The sequence below is a fragment of the Phacochoerus africanus genome, chromosome 9, assembly GCF_016906955.1.
Source record: "Phacochoerus africanus isolate WHEZ1 chromosome 9, ROS_Pafr_v1, whole genome shotgun sequence".
NCBI classification, from domain to species: domain Eukaryota; kingdom Metazoa; phylum Chordata; class Mammalia; order Artiodactyla; family Suidae; genus Phacochoerus; species Phacochoerus africanus.
The window spans coordinates 78701840-78726937 of NC_062552.1; the positions used below are offsets into that span (position 1 = coordinate 78701840).

Here is a 25098-nt window from a genome sequence, read left to right on the forward strand (position 1 = left end):
ATCGGTGCTCTAACTGCTGGCCTACACCGCAACAGCAATGTGGGATCCAAGCCATGTCTGTGACCTACACCACAGCTCATGGCAATGCCGAATCTTTAACCCACTGAAGGAGACCAGGGATTGAACACACGTCCTCGTGGATATTAGTCAGGTTCATTAACCGCTGAGCCATGACAGGAACTCCAAGTATTTTTTGCTTAAATCACCCAATCTATGATTTTTTTTTAGAGCAGCCCAGACAGATTGATATATATAGAAACCAAATTGCAAGAAATAAAGCATAAGTGCATAGTCAGGCACTGGAAACAAATAACCTGTTGACAAAATAAAGAAGAATAAGATAGTAGGCCAATCAGACAACAGAGCCACAATTAGAATTTTTTTCATTATAGGAAATTTCTGAGCATGTTTATAGGCTGAAAGGATTGATTCAGTGGGACTAAAATTGAAGATGTGAATGAACGAAGCAGTGCCAAGGGAGAATAGACTATTACAAAAATTCAGAACCTACTCCACATGAAGAATTTGGAAAACAACCCTAAGTATACAATATACAAGTATATCTCTGAAAGTCTTCTTAGCAACTTTGAAATCTACATGCATTTGCTCAGGTGTCTTTAACACCAATTCTACCTCTGTGATGTTTTCCAAAACTATCTCCAGTTTTCAAAAACTTCACTTTAAAGCACCATCTTACTAAAGTCTTTGAACATAGCCTTCACTTGGATCATAAATTCAATTTAAAACCATCAGATTTCTCTCAGTTCAGCCCTGCTTTTCTAACTTCTCTCCACCCTGATGTGTACTCTAAAGAATACATTGGTCTCTGAAATCTTCTCGTAGTACTATAACTGGCAGGACCAAATGGGGCCTTCCCAGAAAAGACACCCCTCCCACTCATGACGTCTGCTTGAAATTTGTAGAAAAAATTGACTCAAAGAATAAATTTAAAGGAGTTCCCATCATGGCATAGCGGAAACAAATCTGACTAGAAACCATGAGGTTGTGGGTTCCATCCCTGGCCTCACTCAGTGAGTTAAGGATCTGGCATTGCAGTGAGCTGTGGTGTAGGTTGCAGATGCAGCTCAGATCCTGAGTTGTTGTGGCTGGGTGTAGGCCAGCAGCTGTAGCTCTGATTCAACCCCTAGCCTGGGAACTTCCATATGATGAGGGTGTGGTCCTATAAAGAAAAAGAATAAATTTAATCAGGGAAGTGAGAAAATGCAGGAAAAAAGGAAAACAAGCAAGACAAAATAATACTAGTTTAGCCATTCAACAAAATAAAGGACCTTTTGTTCTTCCTCAAGGACTGTAGATAATAGTCCGATCCATGTCTTTTGAGCTATTTTGCAGATATTGAAACCCCACCAGGTAGAAGAGGTTAAATGTATGCTGCCCGTAAGCACATAGACCCCAAAACTGTTGGAACCAGAAGGTTGATGATGCTGACTCCAATTACCTCATCACCAACCAATCAGAAGGAAGTCCATAAGCTGATCATGCCCTGCTCCTTAAACACTATAAGCTCTTCACTCCCCTTTTTGGGGGGACAGAGTTTTGAGGGCGCCAGCCTGCCACGGTCCCCTTTGCCTGGCAAAGCAATAAAACTATTATTTTCTACTTCACCCAAAACTCTGCCTCTGCATTTCTATTCAACACCAGTGAACGAAGGCCAAATTTCAGCAACAGTATCTGTTACAACACAGAATTAATTTCACTGTGAGTCTATTCTGCCCCACCTAAGAGAGATTAGTTATCTTAGGCAACCGTCTTGTTTTGATGAGAAAAATTCCATAAATTGAATTCCCAGAAAATGGAGCCCTGTTCCCAAGTTCCCTTGGATTTCTATACCAAAACTGTTACATTTAGAATGGATAAGCAATGAGGTCATACTGTACAGCTCAGGGAACTATATCCAATCTCTTGGATCAAACATGATAGAAGATAGTATGAGAAAAAGAATGTGTGTGTGTGTGTGTGTGTGTGTAATGCTGTACAGCAGAAATTGACACAACACTGTAAATCAACTATACTCTAATAAAAATACAATAAAAAGTAAAAAATTTTAGGAGTTCCCTTCGTGGCTCAGCAGAAACAAACCTGACTAGTATCCATGAGGTTGTGGGTTCAATCCCTAGCCTTACTCAGTGGGTTAAGGATCCGACGTTGCCGTGAGCTGTGGTGTCGGTCACAGACTCGGCTCAGATTGGTCATTGCTGTGGCTGTGGTGCAGGTCAGCAGCTACAGCTCGGATTCAACCCCTAACCTGGGAACCTCCATATGCCACAGGTATGGCCCTAAAAAGACAAAAAATAAAATAAAAATGAAAAATGAAAAAAAAATTAAAAGCTTGAATTCATGGATAATGGAACCGAGGCTACAGGAAGTCTAGACTTTTTCCCTTTCCTGAAGTATTATCAGGAAGGACTGTAGCATCTGAAAGATATCAGGTCTGCATACCACTAAAGGAAGAGAAAAGTAAGTTTCCAGAATAATGGAAAGATTAGTACATGACTTTCCTACAGAGAATGCTAATGAGTTGAAAGGTAGCTAAACTAAATGTGAACACTTCAGCATATTTAACTCTGCACTCAGCATCTCATCTTCATAAAAACACATAATGTTAGAGCTGGAAAATACCCTGGAGGACATCCAATACAACTTCCTGGTTGTTGTTTTTGTTTGTTTGTTTGTTTTCGAAGCCACTCCTGTGGCATATGGAAGTTCCCAAGCTAGGGGTTGAATCAGAGCTGCAGCTGCCAGCCTACACCACAGCCACTGCAGCACTAGATCCAAGCCACACCTGCAACTTATGCCACTGAACTGGGCCAGGGATCAAACCCACACCCTCACAGGTACTAGGTCATGTCCTTAACCCAATGACCCACATCAGAGAGTTGAGTCCAACTTCCTGGTTTTACAAAAAATACTGAGAGCAAAAAAATTATGACAGTATATCAATGTCACATGTCTAGAGGGTGGCAGACTAGGACTCAGATTTCTTGACCATAACCAGACTCCATAGCCCAGCCACAGTCAGGAGATCTGTCCACATCCAGCATTGTTTGTTATTTCTAGCCTCATTTTCAAGAACCCTTGCTAAAATCAGTAAGATATTGAGATGAAGAAATCAGTGTAACTTCCCTACCACAATCTTCCATGTATTCCTCAACAATTTCGCATGGTAAACTCTCACAAACATTTCATTTATTGAACATCTACTAAGTAAAGAGCAAGATTTATACTTATTTAATTCTTTAAATAACTAAATTGGCTTAACTTTAATATATTTATTTTAATTATATATACAAACTGCAATATAGTTTTATTATTGCATTTATTTTCCTATCAGTCCCATGAAATAGATATTCCTATTTTCAATTTTCTGTAAAAAAGATGAAGATGGGGTGTTCCCATTGTGGTGCAGCAGAAAAAAACCCAGTTAGTATCCATGTGGATGTGGATTCAATCTCTGGCCTCACTCAGTGGGTCAGGGATCCAGCCTTGCTGTGGCTGTAGTGTAGGCCAGTGGCTACAGATACGACTCCATGAACCTCCTTATGCAGAGGCTGCAGCCCTAAAAAAAAGAAGAAAAAAAAATATGAAGATAGGAAAAGTTAAGCAAATTTCCCAAGGTCACTCAACTAGTAAAAGGCAGTCAGGATTTGAATTCAGCTCTTTGCAGTATCAATTTCTATACTCTTACTTTTTCTATACTTCCATTGTCTCCCATATGAGCATCATTATAATTCTCACCTATAAATACATTATTTACATTGGAACAAATATTTGTATTCACAAAGCCTTGTATATGTTTGTCAGTGTCCAGGTGGTGAGACTAATGAAAATAATCTTTTCAATTGTTAATGATTTGGGGGTTTGTTTTGGTTTTTTCTTTTTTTTTTTTTTTGGTCTTTTTGCTGTTTCTTGGGCCACTCCTGTGGCATATGGAGGTTCCCAGTCTAGGGGTCAAATCGGAGCTGTAACCGCTGGCCTACACCAGAGCCACAGCAATGCAGGATCCGAGCCACGTCTGCGACCTACACCACAGCTCACGGCAACGCCGGATCTTAACCCACTGAGCAAGGGCAGGGATCGAACCCGCAACCTCATGGTTCCTAGTCAGATTCGCTAACCACTGCGCCACGATGGGAACTCCATGATTTTGTTTTCAAACCAGTTTAAAAACTTATCTTAGGATGGAGCACAGGAGTTGGTTGGGGGTGGGAGAATGGACTGGAATCATACCTTAATTTGCTTCTGTTTCCATGGTTGCCAAAGATAAGCCCTTCATAAATGTTTTCAAGAATGTGAGTGGTGAGGATTTCCCATGTGACTCAGCGGGTTAAGGATCTAGCACTCTCAGTGTTGCAGCTCAAGTTGCTGCTGTGGTGCAGGTTTGATCCCTGGCCTGGGAACTTCCACAAGCCACAGGCGCAGCCAAAAAAAAGAATTTAGACATTGGCTATAATATATAATATCTATTATATATATGTATGTATAATATCTATGTATGCAACAGTGAATGTAATTTTCGAGGTGATATCATTTGTGGTCTCTCTTAACAGGGAATTAGTTTAGTTACCTCCTGGACTAGAATCAGAAACATTTAGCATGATTGTCATTGCTTATTTGTTAACATTCCCCACTTTATTTGCATTTCTATATTCAATTATACCTCTCTAAATAGAGTAATTGCCACTTTAACAGGAAAGTGAATGTCTAACAACTGAAATTATTTACCCGAGTGCCCCCACAGAGAAAAGCCTCAACACATTGTTTTCTCCCAATTCTGGCTCCATCTGTCTCATTCTGGAGTGAGGCAAACTCCTTCTTCATGGGAAGCCAGCTGGAAATGGTGATTCCATTGAGACACAGGGCTTTTTTATCTACACTAGAAAAGGAGAGAAAGTGATCCTTCCCCCTGGGCTCATTGTCTCACTCTGTCAGTGAGTGAGAAAAATTCCAAAATGAACTAGTTCCTTCAGAGCTAGGGTAAATGTCTCTCGAAGTAGTGAACTTGTGGTTTTGAAATTGGCCATGGTTTTGTGTCACAGAAACTGCTCCATGTTCCCACTGCTGGGGGCAGGGGGGGAACAGAGATACATCTAAGCATGTTTGCCTTGTTTCTGAAGTCCCATGTTTTTGAAAGCTAGGATCAGAATATAATCTCTAGGGAGTTCCCGTCATGGCTCAGTGGTTAACGAATCCGACTAGGAACCATGAGGTTGTGGGTTAAGGATCCGGGGTTGCCGTGAGCTGTGGTGTAGGTCGCAGATGCAGCTCGGATCCTGCGTTGCTGTGGCTCTGGCTTAGGCCAGTGGCTACAGCTCCGATTCAACCCCTAGCCTGGGAACCTCCATGTGCTGTGGGAACAGCCCAAGAAATGGCAAAAAGACAATAATAATAATAATAATAATCTCCAGAAGCAGTTACAACCTACAATTATAGGATGTTGTTAAAAGTTGGAAGACTCTGGTCCATCCCTTTTTCTTCCTCATCTGTCTCCTATAGCATTTTACAGAAAACAGGATTTTTACAGGAATATTGGCTATGTGGTCACAAATGAACCTATCTATAAAACAGAAACAGATTCAAGACATAGAGAACAGCCTTGTGGTTGCCAAGAGGGAAGGAGGAGGGAGTGGGATGGATTGGGAGTTAGGAGTTAGTAGATGTAAACTATTACATCTAGAATGGTCAAGCAATGAGGTCCTACTGTATAGCACAGGGAACTATATCCAGTCTCTTGGGATAGACCATGATGGAAGATATTATGAGAAAGGGAAATGTATATATATATATATATATGACTGGGTCACTTTACTGTATAGCATAAATTAGCAAAACATTGTAAATGAACTACACTTTAATTTAAAAATGCAAAATAAAAAATATTGGCTATGTGGTAGTGTGTGTGTGAAAGAGAAAGAAGGAGAATGAGAATAAATGATGGGGAGCTAGAAAAACTATACCTATGGGTGACAGGGACAGCCTGTATATATTTAGTTTGAAACTTGTGAAGCTTCTAAAAAATAAAATCTCATTTTATATATATATATATAATATATATTTAAGGTCACACCTATAGCATACGGAAGTTCCCAGACTAAGGGCTGAATCGGAGCTGCAGCTGCAGGCCTACATCATAGTTACAAAAACACTGGATCCGAGCCACAGCTTGTGGCAATGCCAGCTCCTTAACCCACTGAGCAAGGCCAGGGATTGAACTCCCATCCTCACAGAGACAATGCTGTGTCCTTAACCTACTAAGCCATGATAGGAACTCCTAAATTCTCATGTCTTCACAAGTTTCAAACTAATTATAAGGCAATACCATCCTATGTCTGATTAAATTATATGAAGTTCCACTTTTTCATAACATCTGACATGTTTATATCTTCTCATTATTCTACACAATCAAGCAAATCCCAATCATATATTAAGTTTTCAATAATATTCATTAAGATTTGAACGTGTATAAACTAAACTGGAAGAAAAGCAATACAAAAATATCACTTCTTCTATACACCTCACATTGGGGTTAGCATCCATGTGCTGGGGCTGAAACTCAGCCAAAACCCAGAATGGGATATGAACCCACTGTTTTTTAATTAAAATCATACACCTGGTCCCACAACTTACTGAAATGAAGTTCAGGCTCTTTATTTCTCAGCACAGAAAGAATTCAGTGAAAGGCAAAGCAATAGGTAAGATTTATTGAGAGAGAGACAAAGTGTGGGCCATCTTAGAAGGCCAGAAAGAGAGGCCCCAAAATGTGGGGTGGTGAGTTTTTTATGGGCTGGTCAATTTCATAGGCTAATGACTGGGAGGATTATTCCAACAATTTCTGGGAAAGGGCAGGGTTTCCAGGAATTGGGCCACTGCCCACTTTTTGGCCTTTTCTGGTTGGCCTCAGAACTGTCATAATGCCTGTGGGCATGCCATTCGGTGTGCTATTCCAAACTAATGGTTATTAAATTGTGGTCCCCAGACCAGCAAAAGCATTACTTGGGAACTTGTAGACAGACAGATTCTCAGGCCTCATCTTAGATGGTGTTGATCCTTCCTAGCTATAAAAGGACACATCAGTTTCTCACCACCATGGAAATCCATTCAATTGGAAGACATCAAATTGAGGAGTCCGATAAATTCTCCAGAAACTGATGATTGCAGAAGTGACTAGTTTTTGCCAAAACTAGGAACCAACTACTAACTGCTCAACTGAACAGTTTCCACCAAAGACAACAAAATAAGGTTAATTTTCTAACTCTTCACCCATTTTCTTTTCTTTTGATCTACCATTAATTTTGCTTATTATTGTATTTTAACTCATTCTATTACTTGACTAAAAGTTTTATCAATATGATCTCTCCTATCTTCATAATGGTGATGGTCTTCTACCACTTAGAAAATAAAAAATTCTCAGACCACAATCGTAGATTCAACTGATGGCCAGATTTTCTTTTTTTTTTATTTTTTTATTTTCCCACTGTACAGCAAGGGGGTCAGGTTATCCTTACATGTATACATTACAATTACATTTTTCCCCCACCCTTTCTTCTGTTGCAACATGAGTATCTAGACAAAGTTCTCAATGCTATTCAGCAGGATCTCCTTGTAAATCTATTCTAAATTGTGTCTGATAAGCCCAAGCTCCCGATCCCTCCCACTCCCCCCACCTCCCATCAGGCAGCCACAAGTCTCTTCTCCAAGTCCATGATTTTCTTTTCTGAGGAGATATTCATTTGTGCTGGGTATTAGATTCCAGTTATAAGTGATATCATATGGTACTTGTCTTTGTCTTTCTGGCTCATTTCACTCAGTATGAGAGTCTCTAGTTCCATCCATGTTGCTGCAAATGGCATTATGTCATTCTTTTTTATGGCTGAGTAGTATTCCATTGTGTATATATAACACTTCTTCCGAATCCAATCATCTGTCGATGGACATTTGGGTTGTTTCCATGTCTTGGCTATTGTGAATAGTGCTGCAATGAACATGCAGGTGCACGTGTCTCTTTTAAGTAGAGTTTTGTCTGGATAGATGCCCAACAGTGGGATTGTGGGGTCATATGGAAGTTCTATGTATAGACTTCTAAGGTATCTCCAAACTGTTCTCCAGAGTGGCTGTACCAGTTTACATTCCCACCAACAGTGCAGGAGGGTTCCCTTTTCTCCACAGCCCTTCCAGCACTTGTTATTTGTGGATTTATGAATGATGGCCATTCTGACTGGTGTGAGGTGATATCTCATGGTCGTTTTGATTTGCATTTCTCTTATAACCAGCGATGTTGAGCATTTTTTCATGTGTTTGTTGGCCATCTGTATATCTTCTTTGGAGAAATGTCTCTTCAGGTCTTTTGCCCACTTTTCCATTGGGTTGTTGGCTTTTTTGCTGTTGGGTTGTATAAGTTGTTTATATATTCCAGAGATTAAGCCCTTGTCGGTTGCATCATTTGAAACTATTTTCTCCCATTCTGTAAGTTGTCTTTTTGTTTTCTTTTGGGTTTCCTTTGCTGTGCAAAAGCTTTTCAGTTTGATGAGGTCCCATGGGTTTATTTTTGCTCTAATTTCTATTGCTTTGGGAGATTGACCTGAGAAAATATTCATGATGTTGATGTCAGAGAGTGTTTTGCCTATGTTTTCTTCTAGGAGTTTGATGGTGTCCTGATGGCCAGATTTGTAATCCCTTACCTAAACTTACTAACAAAAATATAATAGCTATTCCTTTAAATACTTCCAAAAGTAAATTTCCTTCTAAATATCCGCTCTGGTACATAAGTTTTTCCTCACATACTTAGTCTCAAATTTCAGTCTTATAAAATTTCGACTTTACACTATCTCAATAAAGTCTTCTTCTGGGGTCATTGTAATCCAAACAATAAAACTCAATCCATCAGAAATGGAAACTAATATTGGTGCTAAGTTTTTTCTGAATATTATAAAAGTGAGACTCTCCAGTTTATTTTGCAGGAATTGTTTAACACCATTTTTAAAAATCTACTAACCAGAGTTCCCACTATGGTTCAATGAGTTGAGGACCCATCATTGTCTCTGTGAGGATGTGGGTTCAATCCCTGGTCTCACTCAGTGGGTTAAATATCTAGCATTACCTCAAGCTGCTGGTGTAGGTTGCAGATACAGCTCAGATCTGGTGTTGCTGTGGCTGTGGTGTAGTCTTCAGCAGCACCCCCACTCGACTGCTAGCCCAGAACTTCCGTACACCATAGGTGCGGCTATAAAAAAAAAAAAAATCTACCTACATTAAGACCAATGATCATCTCCTCTTGTTGTGTTGAATAATGTTGTATTCCCGACAGAGTCTGTACTGAAGTCAGTACCATTTATGAAAACACAACTTATGCTCTGGAATCCCAAAAGGCAGTTTTAATTTGTATTCATTAGCCAGAGTTTTCATGGATAAGCACATAACTCAATTTCCTCTTAGCCAGACAAGGGAATTATGACACAGCAAATATTTTCAGATGCATCTATATAAACAGCACAAGTCAAGTCAAACGGTTTATGACTAGGCTAAAATAAAAGCCACTGGTTCTCCGGAAAAGACCAACTGTACTTTGGGTTATATTTTTATTGCCTGAGCTTGATCATCTAAGTCCCAGTCCTTAGGATCTTTTACAAGGATGATAACCATTTTGTTCCTGGTAATTGTCTGTGTTGCTCTTAACCAGTATATCCTGTTCATATTCTTACATGCTACTGTAAATCCACTGTCATGTGAAAGGATTCCATAACTCAGGATGCAACAAGGAACAGGAGAGCCTAATCTTAGTCTAACTACAAAAAACATTCTCGAGACAACCTCCTAATGAACAAAAGTTGAAAATGATGGCAATGTGCATATGTAATGTCTTGTGTCCTAACTTTGTCTTCTGTCAGCCAAAAGGGAGGATTGCAAAAGAGAAAAACAATCCTCAAGAGCTGGAAAATGCCCTGGTATGATCAGACAGGCCTTTGTGTGACTAGGAGCTAGACCAGCACTCATAATTAGGCCCTAAAATTGCTTCTACTAAACATAAGCAATTTCCTGGAATACCAATATCGGATGAGGCTACTCTGTACCATAATGGAGCAAGATAAAAACAAAATTTTTACGTATCAGCATAAAGATGGCATTAAAACCATGAACTTAGATGAGTTCATGTAAAAAGCATAATCAGAGAAAAGCAAAAGTCCAAGGTCTGAGCCCTGGGGCACCTTATTTGGAGGTCAGGAAAGGGAAGAGAATCCAGCAAAGGAGATTCAGAAGAAGCAACCAGTCAGATGTGAGGAAAAACAGGAGACTGTGGTGTTCTCCTTCAAAAAGGAGAAAGTAATCAATTATGTTAAATGATGCAGAAAGGTTAAGTGAGACAAGGACCAAGAACTGCCCATTGGGAGTTCTCCTCTGGCATACTGTAGCATCTCCAGTCACTGCTATGGCTTAGGTTCAATCTCTGGTGACAAGGAACTTCCTCATGCCTTGGACATAGCCAAAGAAAACCCTGCCCATTGAATTGAGCAGTATGAGTGTCACTGGTGACCTAGGTAAGAATAATTTTAGTGGAATGTGAACTGAAATTTGGCACTTGCCATCAGCCTCTACATGGAGTAGAACATGAGCCACTGAAGCTTCTGACCCTCAGCAGCCCCTGAGTGGAGCTCAGGGTGGAGCCCAGGAGGGAGGCACTCTGTGCTCTGGGAAAACTGGAAGAACGGGCCTTCAGATAGTTAGATATTTTCAGGAGAAGATTTTATGAGCCCAATTCTTGCATCTCTTCATATCTAGAAAAGCACTAAAATCCATCTATGATGATTGATATCTGTGACTATTAGTAACCTTCACAAGACCAGCAGAAAACTTTGGTAAAATATGTGCATGGCTGAATGCACCTCCCCCTTCACCTTTATGACTTATATCTTGGTATTCCCCCTTTCCTCTGGGCCGTAGTTAGTGGGCAAAACAAAAGATGGCATGGTCACCTGTGAGAACTGCCACTCCCAAGGGTGGGCCAGTGAGCCCTGAGGGAACTCAGAAAAGCAAATGGAAGGAGTGATTCCAGTAAGCCCACATCTTCCCATAGAAATGGTTTTCTGTAAATCTGATTACCTATAAATTTTTTGTTCCTTCTACCTCCCCATTGTTGCAAAAGATGCAAAAACTCATAGATCCTAGCCTCCCCCCCTCTCCTCCTTGGAGCAGTTTCTTGGGGCTGAGATGCTGTCTCCCAGGCTTAAATCCTAATTTCACCCCAAATAAAACTTAACTCTCAACTTTCAAGTAGTATTTTTTTAGTCAACAGGAGTGATTGAGATATAAACCAGATTGAAGTTGGTTCAACAAAGAAATGGTAGGAGACAAAGTGGAGATGATGAGTATAGGTAATTCTTTTGAGGAATTTTTCTTAAAAAAAATAGAGAAATTATGTGGTAGCTGGAGAGAAACATGGAATTGAGGGCAGAATAATAACTCAGGCAGTCAGTGCAGGTGCATGGGCTTTGATGCCTTCCTTGATATGGCTATTGATTAACATTTGTAGCTTAAGGGCTCCAGGAAGTAACATCCCTGCAGGCCTTGTTTCCTATAGACAGTGTACCTACACCCAGATGGACATTAATCTCTAACCTCCTGTGACTCAGTCTATGGGCAGAGAAGGGCAAAGAAACCTTGAGACTTATGGGACATTTCTACCCCTAAGACCCCTATTGGACAAGGACTGAAATACATAATTGGGCAATGCCAATGGGAGAAAACCACATATTTCTGGACCCCACACTTGTACACCCCCATCTTTAAGGGATAAAAACCCCATAGGACAATAGAGGTGGCTTCTTCCCCTCCCCCCCCCCCAGCTGTCCTGGGAGCAGTTTGCTGTCCTGTAGAAAGACTTTGCTTGCTTGCTGCCTGTGTGTTCGTGAAGTTCATTCTTCGGCTCTGTGAACAAGAACCTGGATTTCAGTAACATCTTTCAGGCATCAGAATCACGGAAGGATTATTCAGTACTGGGATTATTACTGCACAATTTGTGGGCTGATGGAAATGATTCAACAGTGACAAAGTTTGATGTGGTAGAGACAGAGAATTACAGGATTAAAGCCTTCAGAGGCAAGAAAGGATGAGACATAAGGTATAAATGGAAGGGTTGGTCTTGGAAAGAGCAAGATATCCATTGTAGTAGTAGGCAGTTTACGGTTTAGACACAAACAGTGGTTAGATTTAAGAGTGGGGTGGGATAAGAGTTCTCTTCTGATTACTTCTATTTCTCATTGAAACAACAAGCAAAATTTGAGTTAGGTCAATGTAAATCACCGTGGAGAGTAAGAAAGTAAGTTGACTACAGAAAATGTAGTAGAATTGCCTATTTGGGAGTTCCCATTGTGGCTCAGTGGAAACAAATCTGACTAGTATCCATAAGAACGCAAATTCAATCCCTGGCCTCCCTCAGTGGGTTTAAGATTCAAAGTTGCTTTTGAGCTGTGGTGTAGGTCGCAGACGCAGCTCAGATCTGGCATTGCTGTGGCTCCGGCACAGGCCAACAGCAACAGCTCCTATTGGACCCCTAGCCTGGGAACCTCCGTGTGCCACAGGTGCAGCCCCCCAAAAATAAAAAGACAAAAGACAAAAAAAAAAAGGAACCAAGACAAGATTATTGTATGGATCATTTACATGGTTGATCTAAATGCCAAAGTCTTAGAGGAAGGAGATGGAGTAGCTGAGAGGAAAACTGAAAATATAAGAAAGGAATGCAAGTAGAATAGCCTGATAGAGTTTTGGTTTTTTTTTTTTTTAGAAGGTGGACTTTTTACAAAGGAGGAAAGAAAAGTTGTCTGAACAGAACTGTCAAATAAATAAATAAATTTTTTTGAAAGAACACCTGTCAAAACTTGAATCCCAACACAGGAGAAAGAGCCTGTACTATTTAAGAGGGCAACAGGAGACAGACACATAAAGCAGGAGTGTGAAGGTAATGCAAAGAAAAGAGGTTGAGGATTCTATGTGCAAAGTTCTAGCCAGAGGTCATAGTGAAACTTCAGAGAAGGATAAGCGCTTAACTAGGGAAAGTTTCAAGCCTTGAGGAGATAAGAGATGAATAGAAGTTTCAAAAATTCGAAGATTGAAGTGAACAGGCAAGCAAGACTTGGTGAAATCAGACTAGCTGGTCTCTTGCGAGAGGGAGGTGGGTAGGTAACAAGATCTAATTGTAGCTTCATCTTGGGGTCTGATTCCTGCACAGTTTGTTATGAGGGGCAGAATGAAGGTCTCTCCAGGACCACACAAGCTCTGCTGCTTCCCTTCCCTTCTGCTGTCGGGGGTGTGAAGGTCACATCACACTGCTTTTTTTTTTTTTTTTGTCTTTTTGCTATTTCTTTGGGCCGCTCCTGAGGCATATGGAGGTTCCCAGGCTAGGGGTCCAATTGGAGCTGTAGCCACTGGCCTACGCCAGAGCCACAGCACCACAGCAACGCGGGATCAGAGCCGCGTCTGCAACCTACACCACAGCTCACGGCAACGCCGGATCGTTAACCCACTGAGCAAGGGCAGGGACCGAACCCGAAACCTCATGGTTCCTAGTCGGATTCGTTAACCACTGCGCCACGACAGGAACTCCACATCACACTGCTAATTCCTATTGCATTTACTGGGCAACATGCTGCCAAAGCTTTTTTTCAAGAGGTTTCCTTAAATTCCTAAAATAAAAGCCATCTTACTTCCCTATGTTGTACATTCCTCATAGGAAAGAATCATTACTCATTTGGACATTTTTATCTCATACTACACTAAGGATGATACTGTACATACCCTAGGTTGTTGCCTGCTGACTGATTGCTTTTAGTAGAGAGTCAGTAACTTTTCAGAAGTGACCATATCACTTTGATCTTTTGGAATGGAGAGATTAGAATGAAAAAAAGGAACGAAAAAAAACACCAAAGAATCAATAAGATCTAAGAATACTAAAAAAAATTATCTCTTCCCTATACCTATGAAAAAGCTCTATATGATTTAAAAAGCAACTTTTTATTGAGATAGAATTAACATATAACGTTATATTAATTTCAGGTGTACAGTGTAATTGTTCAATATTTGGTGAGGTTTGGGGGGGTTGTCTCGATAAGTTGTATGTAATGCAAAATGATCACAACCAGTCTAGTTAACATTCATCAATCACCATTACAGTTTTTTCTTGTGAGGAGAATTTTAAGATCTACTCTTTCTGGCAACTTTCAAATATACAAACAGTACTATTAACCATAGTCACCATGCCGTACATTTTATCCCCATGACATCTGCTTTATAGCTGTAAATTTGTACTTTTTGACGCTTTTCATCCTTTTTGTCCACTCCCTGCCCCCAGCTTATGGCAATCACCAATCTCTTCCCTGTATCTTTTAGCTCATTTTTGGGGGGGGGGGTTGGTTTTGTTTTCTTTATTTTCAGATTCAACATGTAAGTGAACAAGCAACACTTTTAAGTGTGCATCTTCTATAGATGGTAAGATCAAAAGCTACTGCTCCTGTATAAAGGGCAGCATCCAAATGAAGTAAGAGAATCCATACTGGATCAGCAGCAGATGACCTGTGTTCAAGCTCAGGTTCAGGTGCCTACCATACATGTCAACTTTGTGGAAATCACTTAATACCAAGTCCAATATTTCTGTCATGCTCCCTACCTCACAGAGGTTTTGTGAAGACCAGATAAAATAGTGTGAAAATGTTTTCCAAACGCTAAAGTGCTGGGAAAGTTTAAACAATTATTTTCATTTATTCTGTGGAAGAACTAGGAACACACAATTTGGGAGCATGATGGACTTCCAGGAAGGGAAAGCCTGAGGGGGGCACCTATGTGGCAGTCTGTGTACAGTCGGAGGGAAGTAGTGGGCCAGGGGAAAGGGGTGCCAGAGGAAGAAGGATAATATGGAAATTATAATAGAAGGAGTTCCAAGGCTAATTTCTCAACCTTGCATTTTACCAATGATTGTGGTTATAGTAATTTGTCTATAACCACTTGAACATCATTTTCTCCATTGCCCTGGGGGTATCATGCCTGTGATGAAGTATCTCAATTCCAAATGTTCAGAGAATTAGTATAACCAGCATATCCTTCTTCCTATCACATACCCTGATTGCCAAAGCGACAATGCAGTGTAAATCCCAAGTTAACTGAGTAGCAATCTTTAAGTTTTGGAAGCACCAAGTTTTTTAAGAGTTAAGTCTGGCCTCTAATCAATGAATGAACCCAACAAGAAAACTGAGGGAAAGAAGCCCAAGCCACAAGTCCTTGGAAACAAGAATTTTGGGTCACTTTTGACACTTTACTTTAGTTACCATCTTCTCTCCTACACACTGTCACATGAAGGGTCAGCTATAAGCTTACTGCTAGGAGTTGCCATTGTGGCTCAGCGATAATGAACCCAACTAGTATCCGGGAGGATGAGGGTTCAATCCCTGGCCTTGCTCAGCGGGTTTAGGATCCGGCATTGCCATGAGCTGTGGTGAAGGAAGGCCGGCAGCTACAGCTCTGATTTCAACCCATAGCCTGAGAATTTCCATATGCCGTGGGTACAGCCCTAGAAAGACAAAAAAGGTAAAAAAAAAAAAAGGCACCAAAAGAAATTACTTCTAGCTCCATACCCTTTATTTTGGATATCCTAAACATCCCACAAAATTATCCATTTTTTTTTTTTTTTTTGCTTTTTAGGGCTGCACCTGCGGCCTATGGAGTTTCCCAAGCTAGGGGTCTAATTCAAGCTACAGTTGCCTGCCTAGGCCACAGCCACAGCAATGCCAGATCCGAGCCATGTCTGTGAGCTACACCACAGCTCACGACAATGCCAGATCCCTAACCCACTGAGCAAGGACAGGGATGGAAACTGCAACCTCAAGGTTCCTAGTCGGATTCGTTTCCACTGCACTATGATTGGAACTCCAAAATTATACAATCTTGAAATTCAAAGTACAGCCTTCATCTCTCTCCTTTTGAGTCTTCTTTTACCAACTTACACCACCAAACTCCTAGACCAAGAGGTTGTCAGTTTTCACTGTTATGTAAAGTAATGAATTAATGATGCAAAAAAAGTTGGCTGATGGTGGTGGTTTTGTTTGTTTGAATTGCATATTACATAATTATATTAATATAGATAACGCGTTTACTAAGTGACCATGCTTTGCAAAGATTTCAAGAGCTTCTCTCTTTAAAAATGTTACCATTTTTTTGGAGTTTCTGTCATGGCACAGAGGAAACGAATCTGACTAGAAACCATGAGGTTGCAAGTTTGATCCCTGACCTCGCTCAGTGGGTTAAGGATCCAGCTGTTGCTGTGAGCTGTGGTGTAGGCTGGCAGCTATAACCCCAATTTGACCCCTAGCCTGGCCTCCATGTGCTGAGGGTGCGGCCCTAAAAAGACAAAAAAAAAATTACCATTTTTATTCATATATTATAGATGAGAAAACTGAGACCCAGCGATTAAATAACTTGCCCAAGTGTACACACCTAGGACGTTGCAATCTGTACTCAGGCAGTCTGACTCAAGCCCTTGACCTCAGCAGCAGAGCTGATTACAATCTTAACTGCATTGCCCATTCCTTAGCTACATGTTTTTGTATGGATTACATAAGAAAACAGAGAAGCCTCTCACCTAATACTTAGCACATAGTAAGCAATCACTAAATAGTAGTTCACTTAATCGTATAGAAACACATCCTAAGGAATTAGGTATTAAAGTCCTGCCTTCTCATTAAATGCCCTTAGTGATGATTGCGAAGCCTGTAATTTCGATCCCCACAGAATTAACTTTCTCTAACTAGTGACTAGGGCAAGCTGATGTCATTGTTTAAAAGTTCCCACAAAGCCTCTATAAGTCAGGTAGAACAACACCAACACTGCAGCTGCCACTCCCAGCTACTCTACAGATTCCCTTCAGTTCTTGAACGTGGACCAATCCATCTGAAACAGCAAGATAAACCTTAGACCTAGAGAGTGTGTCGTGAAGGAAACAGGATGCTTCAGTTACCGCTGGTTCTGAATAATTAGGTCAAGTTTGGTGTTAGACATGACCTGATAAACCAGCATGCCTGCAAACGTGGTTGGTAGTGGCTTTGAATCCCTTCTACTCATCATTACAGCCTGACAAAGTGCAAAAAATGTATCATTCCTATACCCCATCTTCAGTTAACTGAAAACCCGTTCTCAAAAATCTTAGTCCAGTTATATGCTCTATATGTTGAAAAATATGATAATAGTATAGGTACAAAGGTGTGATTTTTCAACAATCCTGAATTACCTCTGGCAAAATATCACCAAATATACCTGCCATGACATTCTCAAGAACTGTGACTAAGACCCAAGGGAACTTCAAGACCTCTGGTCCTCCTTTTGAAAAAAATCAAGAAAAATAAGTCTATTTGATTGTTTAACTTCAAATAAATTGTTATTTCTACTGGATAATAACACTCTTGATATTACAACTACAAGATTAACAATTCAATTCTCTCTGGAAGTTCTGACAAGCATCAGAAACAACCCCGGGTGAGTGTTACAGATATTTCAGCTTTATTTTGTTGCTGCTCTTAACTGTTTTCTCTCTTTCTTCTGAAATGTGTACAATGGGCAGTAGATTTTTTGTGTGTGAGAACAATATTCTAGACATTAACTAACATCAAATTTCTATTGCAGTCAAACATGTGTCAATTTTTCAGAACATTTTCTTCTGTGGCTTCAAAAAATAGAAAAAGATGATGGTGACTGAAAAAGTTTAGTTAAAAATGTATATCCATATCCTCTGGTGAGGGGACAGAAGTCTTCATTTCAGACCTAGCTATCCATCTACACACCTTTTTTCTTTTATCTTTGCAGGTGAAATTTTCCATATTGAGTTTAATATAAACCCTGGGTCCATGATTGGTCAGTTCCTCACTTTCAATTTTTTTTTTGTTTTTTGTTTTTTACGACCACACCCACAGCATATGGAAGTTCCCAGGATAAGGGTCGAATTGGAGCTACTGCTGCTGCTGGCCACATCTGCAACCTACACCACAGCTCACGGCAATGCCAGATCCTTAATCCACTGAGAGAGGCCAGGGATGGAACCTGCGTCCTCGTGGATACTACTCAGGCTTGTTACCACTGAGCCATGATGGGAACTCCAACTTTCAATTTTGCAATCAGCCTTTTAGAACTTAATAAACTACAAAAATAACAGATGTAAATCTCAAACATTAAAAATAGTTTTCTGAAGCAAAAACTTTTTAAATGATCACTCTAAGAAAATTTCCTAAATAGTAAAATCAATCCATAGCTACTAAGATGTTAATATAAACATTAATCATGACATCATGGGTTTAAACGATAGCTAAAAGACTTCGCCTGCCCCCCCCAAAATACCTTTTTTGGCCACAGATCTGCTTTGCTAGTTCTCTGATTTGACACTACCATTAGTTTTTCCTCTGATATAAACAACAACAACAACAAAAAAAAACTGTCAGGAGTTCCCATCTTGGCTCAGTGGTTAATGAATCCGACTGGGAACCATGAGGTTTGGGGTTCAATCCCTGGCCTTGCTCAGTGGGTTAAGGATCCGGCATTGCCATGAGCTGTGCTGTAGGCCACAGACGAGGCTTGGATCCAGCATTGCTGTGGCTGTGGTGTAGGCCAGCAGCTACAGCTCCAATTAGACCTCTAGCCTGGGAACCTCCATATGCCACAGGTGCGGCCCTAGAAAAGACCAAAACAAAAAAAAAATACAAACAAAAACAAAAACCTTTACCTGCAGAAGAGCAGCAAAATGAGGCATAGGAAATATTTGAGAAGAAAGGACAATGGCACAGAAAAGAAGTTTTCTCTATTCTTCTTCAATAAGCAATGGGGAGTTGGTTCATTTGTCCGGCAGAACCCATGATCTTGAGGAACAAAGTAAAGAATCCATAGTCATTCGTGATGGGAAGTAGGTGGCATAGGATGATCGGGTCCAAGGAACCAGGAGGGGCAGCTTGATTGGGTGGGCCACCCTTAGAAGCCTGCATATCAAGGCAGAGCATGTAAGAGGCAAGCTAGAGAAGAGAGGCCTCCCGTAGATGCTCACCCAAGCTGGCTGAGGACATCTAAGAGAGGAAGAACGAAGTCACTGAGACACACTTTACCTAATGCCCCAATTATGCCAATAACCACAAAAATTCAGGTCAGAGTGGTGGTAGAGCAAAGAAAGCCTGGACCAAAAGACACGAGGCCCAAGCTCTAGACCCAGCTATTACTCCAATTCTCTGTAGACTTGGGTCAGTTGTTTTATCTCTCTGTGCCTTGTTTTCTGTACTTATTTTTAAAAAAATAGATAAGGTAAACTCTGCACCCCCTTAAGAGCCGAGATCTTGTGACTCCATATAATATATACATTTCTTGTAAAAATCAGTGATGCTTGGGTCAAAGGTAATCTAATTTAAAAGAAAATAAATAAATAAATAAATAAAATCTACTTTTAAAAAAAAGAAAAGAAAATAGCTACTCTTGTTTTACTGTGGTATGGTAAGTCAGACAACAGAATTGGACTTTAAAAAGAGCTGAGGAGGAGTTCCTGTTGTGGGTCAGTGGTTGACGAACCCAACTAGCAACCTCGGGGACGCAGGTTCGATCCCTGGCCTTGCTCAGTGGGTTAAGGATCTGGCATTGCCATGAGCTGTGGTGTAGGTCACAGACTCTGCTCGGATGCTGCATTGCTGTGGCTGTGGTGTGGGCTGGTGGCTACAACTCCAATTCGACCCCTATCCTGGGAACCTCCATATGCCATGGGTACGGCAAACAAACAAACAAAGAAGGAAGGAAGGAAGGCAGGAAGGAAGCAAGCTAGCTGAGGATAATCCAATCAAGTCAATGATGCTATTAAGCCTGAACCCTGACCTCCTGTTTATGGATGAACAAGTTGGCCCTCAACACAAAGGTAGATGAGAAGCAAGAGTACCTTTATCCTCTCTAGGTTTTTTAAGGTTTCCAGGATTTTATCCAGCATCTTCTAAAGAACTGTTAAAAAAAAAAACACTGCAGCCACATTGCTAGCTTCTGCCTTCTGAAAACCAGATCACTGAAGTTACAGTATCAGGGTATCATGGCAGAGCCAAAAGGAGAGCAAGGGTTTGGGTTAATAAAAAATTCAGTCAACAGGACAATAAAGAAAACTGTGTTCAGAGCCAGAATTTGTGGAACCTTGGACAAATTACTTATTGAAGGTAAGAAGAATCTTAATTTCTTCCCCTATAAAAATCTATAGCCTAAGGCTAAGCATTGATATTTTACTACAATAAGGGAGAAAGAACTTATTTGATTTCTCCCTTTCCAAGATTGTTTTATATCTCTTAGTGAATCAAATTTCCCTATTCTATTTTTCCAAAAGTGTGTGTTTAGTGACTACTATGTGTCCAGCATGATTTAAGAGGCTGAATGGGGACATTTTTCTTTTCTTTTCTTTCTTTTTTTTTTTTTTTGTCTTTTTGCCATTTCTTGGGCTGCTCCCGTGGCATATGGAGGTTCCCAGGCTAGGGGTCGAATCGGAGCTACAGCAGCCGGCCTACACCACAGCCACAGCAATGCCAGATCCGAGCTGCATCTGTGACCTACACGACAGCTCAGGGCAACGCCGGACCCTTAACCCACTGAGCAAGGGCAGGGATCGAACCCTCAACCTCGTGGTTCCTAGTCAGATTCGTTAACCACTGCGCCACGACAGGAACTCCTCTTTTCTTCTTTTTTTTAGGGCCACACCTGTGGCATATGGAAGTTCCGAGGCCAGGGGTTGAAATCAGAGCTGCAGCAGCTGGCCATGGCCACAACCACAGCCACAGCAGTGCAGGCTCTGAGCCAAATATGCCACCTATGACACAGCTTGAAGCAGTGCCAGAACCTTAACCCACTGAGTGAGCCCAGGGATCAAACCCACATCCTCATGGATACTAATCAGATTCTTAACCCATGAAGCCACAATGAGAACTCCTGAATGGGATTTTAAAATGAGCTATTTCGCTAGAAATTCTAGATGTCATAAACAGAAGAAATTGATTGACCAAGAAATTCTAGATGTCATAAACAGAGGAAATTGATTGACACAGATATTATGTGGGGTTTTTTTTCTGATTCTTGACAGGAGTGTTTAAAAATGAGAATGGAAGAGGATGTCCTCTTCAATCAAACAACTTTAGTGATGTATTTTCGGCTTAGAGGTTTATCTGCAAATCAGAATGTGCAGATGGCTTCATTTGCCATGTTCCTCATTTTCTATGTCCTGACACTGATTGGCAACATCCTCATTGTCATAACTATTGTCTATGACCGTCGACTCCATACTCCCATGTATTTCTTTCTCAGCAACCTATCCTTTATTGATGTCTGCCATTCCACCGTCACTGTCCCCAAGATGCTGATAGATACCTGGTCAGAGAAGAAGCTCATCTTCTTTGATGCCTGTGTAACTCAGATGTTCTTCCTGCACCTCTTTGCCTGCACAGAGATCTTTCTCCTCACTGTCATGGCCTATGATCGATATGTGGCCATTTGCAACCCTCTGCAGTACATGACGGTGATGAACTGGAAAGTATGTGTGCTGCTGGCTGTGGCCCTCTGGACAGGAGGGACCATCCACTCCATAGCCCTGACCTCCCTCACCATCAAGCTGCCCTACTGTGGTCCTGATGAGATTGACAACTTCTTCTGTGATGTACCTCAGGTGATCAAACTGGCCTGCACCGATACCTACATCATCGAGATCCTCATCATCTCCAACAGTGGGCTGATCTCTGTGGTCTGTTTTGTGGTCCTCGTGGTGTCCTATGCAGTCATCCTGGTGAGTCTGAGGCAGCAGATCTCAGAAGGCAGGCACAAGGCCCTGTCCACCTGTGCAGCCCACCTCACCGTAGTCACACTGTTTCTGGGACATTGCATCTTCATCTATTCCCGTCCGTCCACCAGCCTCCCAGAGGACAAGGTGGTGTCGGTGTTTTTCACCGCTGTCACACCCCTGCTGAACCCCATCATCTATACCCTTAGGAATGAAGACATGAAGAATGCCTTGAATAAGTTAATGGGGAAGATAGAGGGGAGAGAAAAAAATGACAATAACTAAGCCCTTAAGATGCTTGGTGCACCAAATCAAAGAAAAGCTTTGCAAAGATAAGTTACAAACCACAGTTAGCAAACTATATGACTTATAAAATTATCTTCTGGTCTAATATCGGACAAATAGGAGTTTCCTGGTGGCCTAGCACTTAAGGATTCAGCGTTGTCCCTGAAAAGGCTCAAGTTGCTGCTGTGGCACAGGTTCAATTCCTGGCCTGGGTACTTCCTCATGCCACAGGGCACAGCAAAAAAAAAAAAAAAAAAAAAGCAGGAACAAGGAGTTCCCTTCATGGCTCAGCTGTTAACGAACCTGTCTAGGATCCATGAGGATGTGGATTCGATCCCTGGTCTCACTCAGTGGGTTAAGGATCTGGTGGTGTTGTGGCTGTGGTGTAGGCCAGCAGCTGTAGCTCCAATTCAACCCCTAGCCTGGGAACGTCCATATGCTGCAAATGAGGCCCTAAATAGCAAAAAAAAAAAAAAAAAAGAAAGAAAAAGAAACAAAAAAAAGTAATATCTGACAATCATGGCAATAAATACAATTTTTAATATCTTCCACAGTCTGGAAATTGTCCTAGACACTTTGCAATTACTTAATTCTGACAACAACCCTGTGAGGTAGGTATTATGCTTGTTTATACATGAAGAAAGCAAAGCTCAAAGAGAGCAAATAGCATGCCAAGGTCCTCAGCTAGGAAATGATGAAGGCAGGATGTTAGGCCAAATGCATCAACACAAACTCATTCTGTTTTCATTACATCATGCTTCCTCTCCCTATTTTTGTTTTACAGCAACAACCAAGGTCTAAACAAATGTTCAGATTTCTGGGCAGTGCTGGCCAACATCATTCACTGAGACACTTGCCTAAATAGCTTAGCAAATACTGGTAAAGCAGGCAAAATAAGTTTGCGTATGACTTCAGTGATGTAGAAAGAAGACTTTGAACCCCTGAAGTTATTGATATCCTCAAGTGTCCAGGAAAAAAAATCTTCCATCAGAGCAATGAAATAGGGATATCTTATTATCCATTAATTTTAAAAAATATTTTCTGAGTACCTATTATGTGCTAAGTATTAGGTTTATAGTCATAAATAAAAAGCATAATCCCTCCTTTATGTTGTTTAGAGTCTAGTGGAAAAAGAGAACAAGAATATAAACAAATTTTAATTAGAGACCAGGACAGATGCTTTCAAAGAAGATGCTGTTGGAGAGTTATAGAAGGGATCATCTGTAGATTGGTTAGCAAGGGAGGGCTGCTCTGAGAAAATGACATTTAAGCTAAGATCCGAAAGATGAAAAAGAACCAACCATGAGAAAAGAGAGGTGAGGAAGCTTCTAGGCAGAGGAAATGGCAGGTGTAAAGATCTATGTTGAGAGATACCTTGGCTTGTTCCAAGAAGTGAAAGATCAGTGTGGTTACAGCTTTGGCTGTGAGGCAGAGAAAGGTGAGAGATGATATTGGAGAAGTAGCAAGAATACTTTCATGTTCTCTCAAAGAGTTTGGAATCTTTTTTTAATATTTTTATGTTTCTAATTAACATACAGTTGATTTATAATGTGTCAATTTCTGCATTACAACAACATGACCCAGTCATACACACATATATGTATATTTTTTAATATCATTGTCCATCATGGTCTATCCCAAAAGACCGGATATGGTTCCCTGTGCTATACAATAGAATCTCATTGCTTATCCATTCCTTTTTTTTTTGTCTTTTTTTACTATTTCTTGGGCTGTCTTTTTTTGCTATTTCTTGGGCCGCTCCCGCAGCACATGGAGGTTCCCAGGCTAGGGGTCTAATCGGAGCTGTAGCCACCAGCCTACGCCAGAGCCACAGCAACGCAGGATCCAAGCCGCATCTGCAACCTACACCACAGCTCACGGCAACGCCGGATCATTAACCCACTGAGCAAGGGCAGGGACCGAACCCGCAACCTCAGGGTTCCTAGTCGGATTCGTTAACCACTGCGCCACGACGGGAACTTTTTTTTTTTTTTTTGCTTTTTTTAGGGCCACACTCGCATCATATGGAAGTTCTCAGGCTAGCGGTGGATTTGGAGCTATAACTGTCAGCCTACACCACAGCCACAGCAATGCAGGATCTGAGCCACATCTGCGACCTACACACCAGCTCCCAGCAACACTGGATTCCCGACCCACTATGTGAGGCCAGGGATCAAACCCACATCCTCATGGATACTAGTTGGAGTCATTTCCCCTGTGCCACAAAGGGAACTCCAGCTCATCCATTCTAAATAGTTTGCATCTACTGACTCCAAACTTCCAGTCCACCCCACTCCCTCCCCCTCCCTCTCCCCCTTGGCAACCACAAGTCTGTTCTCTATATCTGTGAGTCTGTTTCTATTTTGTAGATAGGTTCCTTTGTATCATATTTTGGATTCCATATGTAAGTGATATCATGTGGTATTTGCCTTTCTCTTTCTGACTTACTTCACTTAGTATGAGAATCTCTAGTTGCATCCATGTTGCTGCCACTGGTGTTCTTTCATTCTCTTTTATGGCTGACTGCTATTCCATTGTACATATGTACCACATCTTCTTAATCTCTTCATCGGTTGAAGGACATTTAGGTTGTTTCCATGTCTTGGCTATTGTGGATAGTGCTACTATGAACATATGGATGCATATATCTTTTTGAATTATAATTTTGTCCAGATATATGTCCAGGAGTGGGATTGCTGGATCATATGGTAGTCCTATATTTAGTTTTATGAGGTAGAATATTTTTAAGTACAGTGGGAAGCCACCAGAATGGTGTAAGCACAGAACAGACATGATATGACTTGTGTTTTAATGAAATTATTCTAGTTATTATGTAGAGAATTCATTCAACTAAGCATTTATTATGAAACAATAGTCACTGAATATTGCACTAGTGGCTGGGGAAAAAAAGCCAAGTTGAATAATAAAACATGATCTATAATCCAGCATCTTGAGTCTTGTTGTGGTGACATGCATTGTGACATTGTGATACATTGCAC

General features: G+C 41.0%; 1 protein-coding gene across 1 annotated transcript; it reads left to right on the forward strand.

Moving 5' to 3' along the window:
• Positions 1-21142: 21142 nt before the first annotated feature.
• LOC125136673 (olfactory receptor 4E1) lies at positions 21143-22099 on the forward strand. The gene has a single exon (XM_047797486.1). It carries the CDS (start codon positions 21143-21145, stop codon positions 22097-22099), a length of 957 nt encoding a protein of 318 aa, XP_047653442.1.
• Positions 22100-25098: the final 2999 nt, after the last annotated feature.